Genomic DNA, 10255 nt, shown 5'->3' with positions numbered 1-10255 from the left:
GAGGAAGGGACGCACCAGGGAGTCATGCGGACCCCTTTCTTAAAGCGACAGTTTGCTTTTGCAGACAGTCTGTAACAGCAAGTTTTTTCTCCTGTGTGTGCTTATGCAAATGCAGCAGTATCTGTTGCTCTGTGTGACAAGCTCCAGTGGGATACTGCATATTTCTGAAGGAGGGACAGGAAATGGGGTGGGGGGTGTGGTGGGGAAAGGAAATGAGCACCATTCTTATCCCTTTCCAAGAAGTTCTGGGTGAAATCTTGAAGCTGCATTTGCAAGGGCCTTTGTCCTGAGATTCTCATCCTTTCCTCAGATCAATGCTTTTGGAACAAAGTCGCTGGAAACCTCCGCTGCCACCCAGATCCTGCTTCTGACCCTTGGAGGGTCACTGGACCCTGAGGTTACAGGGAAGCAGTTGTTAGAAGAGCAGTTGGAAAGGGAGGGGATTTTCCCCTCCTGAAAGACCTGAAAAACAAAACAAAACAAAACAAAACAAAAACAACCGAAAAACCATTTTGGACTTTCCCTGTTAGACTCATTGTGATTTTCCTTGCACAGGCTCCTTGATACCAGGAAATATTTTTTGTGCAAGTGAACACTTTCTAGGTACCAAGCGACCACAGTGAAGGAAAGAAAGAGTTCACTGATTTCTTCATTCCAGAAAAGCAACTTAGAGGTTTGAAGTTTACAAACAATCTACTTATTCTACAAATGAGAACAGATTCAAAACTTGCCTTCTTGGGTTTGTGTTTTTTTTTTTTTTTTCAAGTTTGTTTATTTTTGAGAGAGAGTGCAAGCAGAGGAGGGGCAGAGAGAGGGAGACAGAGGATCTGAAGCAGGCTCCGTGAGGCAGAGAGCCCAATGTGGGGCTCACACTCACAAACCATGAAATCCTGACCTGAGCTGAAGTCCTCAGACGTTCAATCGACTGAACCACCCAGGCGCCCCCTGATTCAGAACTTTCTAATCGCCTCCTTCTCAAGTACTCACGTTCAAATTTGCATAAGATAGTAGTTAAGGGTTAAATTTTGCAATCAAGACGGATGTAGTTCTTATCCTTGATCTCCACTTCATAGCAAGGGGAACTTGGGGAAATGTCAACCTTTCCAAATCTCTAATTCCTGGGCCATAGAATGGAGGGGAATTCATTTGAATGTCCCCCCAAAGCAGAGCCTGGGTCTAGGCCTTGGATGAATGTAGTTTCATGGTGGTGAGGGTGAGCTCAGAAAGTGGAAATGTAGTAAGAAAAAAAAAAGTGAGACAGGGAGGAAAAATCTGTACAGTGTATTCCTGCGCTGGTTACTATTCTGGACAATTGAGGCTCAGTCCTGACAGAGAGCCTCTAAGAAACCATATGAAATGTACCGCAGAATTATCCCCTGGAGGGTGGGTGCCTGTAACATTAATCCAGACTCTCATCTCTCATTGGTGGAGGATTGCCCCCGGGGGGAATGAATTTCCCTGGGGAAGAAAAAACCCCTGCAAGTGTGGCTGAAATCAAAGTGATATGACGCATATATGATATCTGCTACAGGAGGTAAAGGATATCCATGCCATAGAGTTATTGTGAGCATTGACCCCACTGGTGCCTTAAAATGTTCAGCATTGTGCCTGGCACATAGTTTAGTGCTTAATAAGTGTTCTCTTGATCATTGTCGCTGCCACTGCTATTACGGCTATCATCATCATGATGATTATTATTTTTTTATTGCTTAATTTACATCCAAGTCAGTTAGCATAGGGTGCAACAATGATTTCAGGAGTAGATTCCTTAATGCTCATCATCATGATTATTATAATTTCACTTTCTTGAGTGAGAGAGATGGACGTAAAGGTATGGCTTAGGAGACTCTAGGAATGCTACCTAATCCACAGCCTATCCCTTCTGTATAGTTTACCACGACCTATGACCAATTGTGGTGATTATCATAGTACTTTTATTTTCTCCCTTTTTGTTCGGATGTGTGTGTCTTTTGCCAAAATTTGGGCGCATAGATAAGGCACATTCTGCTAGTTGTATGGCGTGGGATAAAGGTTGCTGACCATAGCTCTTGAGCAACACTGTCTAATAGCATTTTCTGGCAACAAGAGAAATGTTCTAGATCTCTGCTCTCCCTTACAGTAGCCGCTAGCTGCACGTGGCTATCGGACACTTGAAATACGGCTAGTGTAGCGGAGGAACTGAATTTTTAATTTTACTCAATTCTAGTTAATATCCGTCTAAATTGAAATAGCCATGTGTAGACACAGTAACTTAAAGATGGTGTTCCCAGTGGAGAGTGGAAAAGACCCTTCCCCTGGGGCTAAAATTAAGGCGATGTGGGCCCGCGGGGTGTAATTCATCTGGTTCCTGGGCCCTCCGGTGCCCACTAGATCTCACTCCTGGTTTGGACAGTGCTGCTGCCACTGGGACCAAGGGGCTGCTGACTGAGGAGAAGGAAGCCCTGGGGACGCTAGTTGGCACCAGTTGGCACAGTTTAGTCCACCGTTCTGTGCACAGAGCCAACTGCTGACCGTTGTGCGGCAGGGAGCTGCTTTCTCAGCTGCCTTTGGCAAGCTCGCAAGCCCAGCTTTTACTAGTCACGCCTCTGCCATGTCCCATTTCTCTCTGCAGACCTGTGTGCTATGCCGAATCCATCAATAATCACTGTTGAGTACTTACCGTGTTCCCAAGTGCTGTGCTAGGCACCGAGGCCTGCCTAACTGGTGTTTTCTACTCCCAAGGAAGTTAGTTTACCCTGAGAGACAAGATTTTCATATAATAAGCCATGGATTCCAGCCTCACCTCCTCTTCTCTCCTCCCCTTAGCTCCCTGTGGTTTACACCTTGTCATTCTGATTGGTAATTGACTATTTCCTGGTCTCCTTCCTCCACTAAAACCACAAAGTCCATGAAGGACGTAGTGTCTACCCCAGCACAAGGCCTCACCTACAGTCAAATACTAAATTATTTGAGGCTGATGACAAGGGCAATAGGAGTTGAGAGGAAAGAGGTAAGTATTTCCTGAAGTCATTCACAGACAATATGGAATTCAGACTAGGTTTGAAAGGCGAGCGAGATTTATTTACTTGAAGAGTTGAGCAATGGCATTCCAGAGGAATAACATCATAAACAAAGACGTGGGGTTAGGTTTGAAAATGCAAACTGCAGGATGAACCACAAGAAAGCTTAGAAAACAAGGTGGAATTGGTAGGGTGGGGCTCGACTCCTCAGGGCCTGGCCAGCCAGGCAGCTGAGTGTGGCTTCTAATGGGTTGGTAAGAGCATCATGAGCCAGAGCACTCTGGGTTCTGTGCAGAAACTGGAGGTTACATGCATGAATCTGGCAAGATGTGGTTTGCATCAGTCCTTTTTTTTTTTTTTTTTTTAAGTTTATTTATTTTGAGAGACAGAGAGAGAGCCCTTGCATGTCAGCAGGGGAGGGGCAGGAGGGGGAGGTGGGGGAGAATCCCAAGCAGGATCCATGCCCAGTGCAGAGCCCAAAGGGATGCTTGATCCCATGAACCACAAGATCACGACCTGAGCTGAAATCAGGAGTTGGACACTTAACCGACTTGAGCCACCCAGGCACACCGGCATCAGTGTTTTTGACTTTAACCTTCTTTTTCTAGTGGGAGCACTTCAATTTCCTTTAGATCTGCTATTTTGCCCTTGTGGTACAGTAACCCTGGGGTTCAGGGATGGGTGGGATCTCGAACTAGATCCAGCCAGTGGAGAGTCTTAGAAAATGTTGCCAGTGATATAGCCAGTGACTTGTGCTGGAGCTGTTACTATCTTTCTTCTGTGGTTGCTGACCAGGTGAGAGCAAGCCTTACACTGCCAACACTATCCTGTTGCTGAAGGCGGGCGGGGGGAGTCTGTCTGAGAATCAAACCCATGCAGAGGAAAGCAGGGCCAAAGGACGAGAAAGACACCTGATGACATCATCTCAGCACCTGGATCCAGCTGAGCCTGAAGTGGGACCTGTTTCTGAGCTCTCCGGTTACATTCAGCCAGTTTCATTTAGGTTCCTGCCACTTGGAACCAAAGGAGTCCTGATTAATGGGATGGCTCAGAGTGGGAGGAGACGAGTCAGCGTGGCCACCCCAGCAAGTGTGGCAGGAATTCAAATGTGAGGTACTGAGGGTCTGAACCTCTGGGGGCTGAGAGGAAAGGATGTGAGTCCAAGCACTGAGAAGGAAGCATCTAGACTTTCCCCTCTCTTCAAAAGTTGTGCGATCAGTGTCTAATGACTCTTTATCACCTCTTCCTTCAGGAAACCTCTGTACTTCTCTCTTTCATTTGGTTTTGACAGCTTAGTGAAGCAGATATTCTCATCCTCACTTTATAGCATGGAGAAGTTAAAGAACTTGCCTAAGGTCCTATGGGAACTCTGGGGCCTAGTTCTGCTCCTCTAGCTCATGCTGGATGGGCTCTGTGGATACTGTACGAAGTCACCAGGCACTGTCTTTGTGTCACCTTAGCATGGAGATACACCCCCACCCCAGGGCAGGGAGAAACAGTAGGAGTTCTTACTGAGGAAAGGCCTGGGAGCCCATGACCCTTTTCATTAAAAATAAATTCTGCCTGAGTCTCCTGGTTCTAAATAGAAGAAAATGTAGATTTGGGGCAGAACCGAAGGGAAAGGGATTTCCCTTGGCAAATTATTTGCAATTTGTGGATTGGAGCTGACCCAGCTCCGATTCCCACGTGATTGTGAGTGCTGCCTACAATGTGACCAGCTTATTAAAGAGCCAGAGCTGAAGGCAATCCTCTCACGGGGGCTCAACAAAACAGGAACATAGTTAAAACCCACCAGCTTCCTCCCCACGGTGTCTCATGCCTAGGATCTGCCTAGATTCTCACCCACAGGTTATATGTCGACTCCTGGACAGCCACGTCTTTTGGCTGTAGGAATAAGAGCGAGCATAGATTTGGTTGGTTTACGCCTTTCCTTAGGCATTATGCAAAGCTCGCTGTCGTTAAGTCCTGAAGTCATGGTCCTCGGACTATGCCATGTAGGTGAGTACGTGTACTTAAGTACCACTGCCAGAAATTCTTAGTTGGGGCCTACTGTCTGCCTTCTTACTAGGCATCCCAGGTGATTCTGAAGCAGGTGGTCCAGGGACCACTGTCTGAGAAACAGTGATGTAGGTGGACAAGTACGTTCACTCCAAGTGGCCCCTTTACCAGTTTTAAAGATGCTGCTGTCGCTGGCACAAGTCCTGAGACATCTAGCACCTCCTTCGTTACTGACACGGTCTACCACTCACTGGCATAATTTGAGGGACATACAGAAGGTTTTGTTGACTAAGAATATCTCTGAGGAGCTACTGAATCTAGAGAGTGAGAGCATGAGCCACTGAGAGAGGCACAGTGCAGTGTGTTCAGTGCAGAGCCCAACGTGGGGCTCCATCCCATGACCCTGGGATCATGACCTGAGGTGAAATCGAGAGTCGGACACTTAACCGGCTGAGCCACCCAGGCAGCCTCCAGTACCCCATTTAAGTAGTGAACAACTTACGGAGACCAGACTCTCTGTGTTTATTTGTGCGTGTGTGTGTGTGTGTGTACAAGTGTGTGTGTGTGTGCACGTATGAAGGAAAAATCCCAGTGCGGCACACTCACAGCACAGTAGAGTGTAATCGCAGTTTGTTTGTCCTCATGGTCCAGCCTGCCGGAGCCCTGGGCTCTCCTCTGTCACCTTTCTCTGTCCCCACGCATTGTACCAAAGATGTAGAGACCCAGGGAGAAAGGCTTTTAAAGAGTCTCATGTGAGTCTTTCCTTCCTTAGGGCACCTCTAATAACAAAATCCTAAAGAAAGCCAATGGATTTCTGTTTCCCCATCCATCCTGTTACATGTCACCATCCTTCTCAAATTAACCATGAAATCGATGGGCCAGGTGGCCCACGGGCCCTCAAATAAAATTGACTGCATGTGAAATGCATTTGAAAATTCCATTTATTAAAACAAATACATTGTCCATGGGGGATGAAAATTTGCACATCACATTCAGGTTTTCCTTCTTTAACATTTCTGTATTTTCCTCTCTTTGAAAGACACACTCCATAGATCTTATATAGGAAAAATGTGAACCATTCTTGGGTTGGGAATATATTAATGTATATGTAACAATTCACCTTTGCCAGGAGCAGCTTAAAGCAAATATTAAAAAAAAATACAAAACTCTAAGACAGCATGCTTGATTTCCTCAATTCCCATTTGTGAATAGGAGTATATGGATAAATTGATTTAATTTCTCCTTGGTAAGCAATCTCTTTCAAATATTATTATTAAAATTACCCTCAGATCAAAGTACTTTTTTGCAACCTCTAATTAAAATTAAATAGTACTTGGTTTAAAATCGAAAAAAAAAAAAAAAGAAAATGGAATATTGAGGATGATACAAGATATTTTTTCCCCTAAATATGAGGGTTATTGTTACTGTTTAAACTAACTGCATGGCAGATTCTCATTACTATCCAATACATTATATGCAGATATTAGGGCCTTGAATAATTAAGTTTTCCTATTGGTTATTCCTTAAGATAAAGTCATGCTGGTGGAAATGATCGGTGAACTTCTAACAGAATTAAAGCTCTTTAGAGGTATAAGTCATCAAAAGATTTCTTTTCCCCTTAACAAGTAAAAATACCAATAAGCAAAAACGCATATAAAGACTCTGGTAGTATAATTCCATACGATAGGACATGAAGGTACAACAAAGCCAAAACATTTTCCTTAAACGTAATTTCAGATGGGCTGTGTGTTCTCTGCCTTCTCTCTTCTTTTGTAAACAAGGTCGCACGCACTTTGGAACTGCCTTAACTTTTCTAATTACCAGAGCTGTATTATGGTGCATCCTTCAAGTTTTAGTTCCATCTTAACTGCTCCAAAGATCTAGATTCACATAAAAACATAAAGAGCCCCTCTAAGAAACATAAATGATGTGGATTATGAAAATCCTTGGGGTCTCGCAACGACACCTTAATCACCACCAAAAGGTGCTTCATTCACAGTTGTTTTTGTGTGACTACATGGCCAATTCATGTTTTGACTAATTTTAAAAATGTGATACGGTTTTAGTTGATTCCACGGTAATACTAAGCTAATGGTACAATATGGTATGTGGTTTAAAAACTACTCTGCCAAGGTCTTCCCACTGTATCTGCATTAGTGTCTCACTGATTGTAACAACACCCCAAGGTTTGAACAGCAGTATCTGGTTACAGAAGTACATTCATACCTTTTGCAAATGTTTCAGCAGTCCCTTTTCCTGGCCCCAGGCAGAGCTTTAATTGGATGTACTTATTCTTTTGCCATCATGCCCATAAAAGGAGCTAAGGAAAATATTTACTGTCTCAAAACCTGTCCTTGGCATATTAAGCTTTTACATCTTTTTTCCTTCCTTTCCTTTCCTTTTTTTTTTTTTTTTTTAACAGAAGGAAGAGAATGGAAAGAGAATAGAATGAATTTGGAAATGGTTTTCGTGACATCAAAGTAAACAGTGAGACGTAAGAGAGGTCCTCTTTTGCCTGGGAATGGCACAGAAAAAAAGTGATGCAGGCTTCCAGGACCTTCCATTACTGATGAAGGCTAGAGCTGTAAGGAAAAATCACTTTCAAGATCATCTCTTGGGAAAAGAGGGCTCTAGCTGCCAGGAAGTTGTAAATAAAGACTGAGAGACTCTAACAAACAAGATGGAAAACAAAACCAGAAAAGGTTCTACTGAAAAATCTGCTGAGTGAAAAGCAAAGACCATCTCAGTGGCAAAAAAGAGCCAGAACCTTTCTGATGTTGCTGGCTGAGGGGGCCGCACCTGCCCCCTCCTCCCTGGCAGTGAACAGCCAGGATGCTGAGAATGGGTCTTCTCTGGAGCCATCCAGGTTTATTTCTCCTGGTACTTGAACAAACAGAAAGTGTTCTTGAATCTAGAATTTCCACAATTCAGGGAAAGATGAAATTTGCCCTTACTCTAACAAAAGCACCTCCCAACTGATGCTGACTCCTTCCCTGTCCTGTTCAGTGGTTCCTGTGCTGTCCTGGATCCTGGACACAACCAAACTGCTTTGGATTCTGGAAAATACGTTGAAGAGGCGTATACGCCACTGTGAACTCAGAGGTATTTTAGGCATGGCTAAGGCGCTGAAGTGATCTCAGTTTTCAAGAGACTGAGATTTTTCTTCTCCAGCTTTTCTCCTCTCGCGTTCCTGTTCCAAACTTCAGAGTGAAACAACAAACCTTCTGAATGGATGTAACATAGGGACATTTTCATGCAGTATCACTCAAAAATTGTCACAAATATATGAAAGCACCAGTCACAACACATGATTTACTTTTACTTGCAGAATCAAAGCTATCATGTACAAATGTTAGGAATTGTGATAAGAGAACACAGACAACCGGCGTTTTTTTGTTGTTACTACCATGAGGATAAACCACGGGGAACATCTCCTTACATGTTTGGGTTCTCATCCTTAGAGTTCAGTCTTGCGGACAAGTCCAGTCTTATCTTTGTACTACTCTAATGGGAAGGGGTGGAAGGAGAGGTACGGGGGAAGGAGAAAAGAAAAAGGCACAAAGACTAAACATCAATGCCATAAAACCAAACTGCGGCTACACTGGACAATTCAGCTTATCAAAGGGTATGCTAAAGGCAATATTCATTCCAAGAAGGTCATACACATCTTAGCTCAGTACGGCTGTCTGTTTTGATTTTTTTTTTTTTAAATATGAAGCAGAAACATAAGGTGTGGGGAGGGATAGCAGAAAAGAAATGACGCGGATTTTATCTTTACAGATTCCCCCTCCTCCAGGCAGTTCTGCAGATATCAGATCTCTTAACTTGGGATGTGGTTTGGCGATCATTCTCATAAAGGGGACCAGTTCTTTAAACATGCATAGCCTGGAGTTTCCAGGATGGTTCTCCTCCCTCTCTTTAAATGCTGTGGACTAGAAAGGCGCCCACTTTGCTAAGAACTCTACATCAGTGTCCCAGGAGCCCAGCGGCTCTTCAGGCTCCTCACGAAGGCTTAAAGGATGGCGCAGAAAAACTTCTTCTCCCTAAATGGGTTTTCTGAAGCCGGGACGGGGGTCAGCAGGGGGTCTTCCTTGGCATGGGCCTCACAGTAGGCCATCAAGTCTGCAGCCGCCTTGGATACCTGGAAAGGAGGACAAAAAACAACCGGATGTTTAGACGCGGCATCGGCAGAAGCATCCATGGCTTCCATCAGTCAAGGCCCAGACTTCAGAGTCCAGCTGCCCGGAAGGATTTGGGCTCAACTCCACGCTGCACTGCTCACCAGCTCGTGTGAAAGACAGGCGGGCGCTCAACCTCCATAGGCTCCGTTTTCCGGTCTGCAAAGAAGGGAGTTGGTGATCATGACCTCTCAGGACTGTCTCCAGCAGTCCCGGGAGTAGGCCCAGGCGAGTGAGGCCCTTAGGGCACAAACGGAATGGGGTGCTCACTGCTAAGGTCACGTGAGGATCAACCCTGCATGCGCACAGCCCTGACAGTGGAGGTCTCCTGAGATTTGTGCCTCAGGTACCTTACTAGGTGCCTCATCATAGTCCCAGCCCTGGCTGCAAGGATTAAGTGAGTTAATCCACACAATTTACGTAGTGCCTGGCACATGTAGGCTTTCCATCCAGGCTAGCCATTATTATCATTTCATAGTTGTGCCTTCTTGCTTCGGGAACTGTGTTAGGATGCAGAAAGGCTTGTTCATTTCCTTTTTAAACAAACACAGCAGGATGTGCACAAACACAAAAAATGCACATAACTTTATGTATTCTTATATTTTTACAAATTCTATGTTATATGTTCTTATACATATATAATTATGTATATATCTGATAAATATATATTATTCCTTCAATCGAGCACTGTATCCTTGAGGGAGTCCCATTACAAGGCTGGTCATTGATTTCAGCGATACTGTTATTTCTCACATTTCTGTAGCTTCTTCTTGGGAATTGTCTGGACTACCTTCCTTCGACCAGTCTCGACAATGGCATATTTTCACTACTTGAGGGTGGACTTCATTTGGTAAAATAAACTAAAGGTCATTTATAACCACATCTGGGGACTAGGTGGATGATCCACCTGAGGAATGGTATCTGGGCTCAAAAACCATAAAGTTAAGAGTTGGTTTCTTTTTTTTATTTAAAAAAAAATTTTTTTTTTTCAACGTTTATTTATTTTTGGGACAGAGAGAGACAGAGCATGAACGGGGGAGGGGCAGAGAGAGAGGGAGACACAGAATCAGAAACAGGCTC

At 44.3% G+C, this 10255-nt stretch overlaps 1 protein-coding gene across 3 annotated transcripts in view; it reads right to left on the bottom strand.

Annotated features, from left to right (window-relative positions):
- Window positions 1-5923: 5923 nt before the first annotated feature.
- The window catches only part of GNG2 (G protein subunit gamma 2), a 122874-nt gene continuing 118542 nt past the window's right edge, over window positions 5924-10255 (bottom strand). For all 3 annotated transcript variants that reach the window (XM_040477138.1, XM_040477139.1, XM_040477137.1), the window contains one exon: window positions 5924-9138. In XM_040477138.1, coding sequence (XP_040333072.1) covers window positions 9010-9138 — 129 coding nt within the window. In that variant the 3' untranslated portion in view covers window positions 5924-9009. The remainder of the gene's footprint in view (window positions 9139-10255) is intronic.

The sequence above is a fragment of the Herpailurus yagouaroundi genome, unplaced genomic scaffold, assembly GCF_014898765.1.
Source record: "Herpailurus yagouaroundi ecotype Mexico unplaced genomic scaffold, PumYag 141, whole genome shotgun sequence".
Taxonomy (NCBI): Eukaryota; Metazoa; Chordata; class Mammalia; order Carnivora; family Felidae; genus Herpailurus; species Herpailurus yagouaroundi.
The sequence above is the reverse complement of the archived record's forward strand: the minus strand, read 5'-3'. Positions and strand labels throughout refer to the sequence as shown.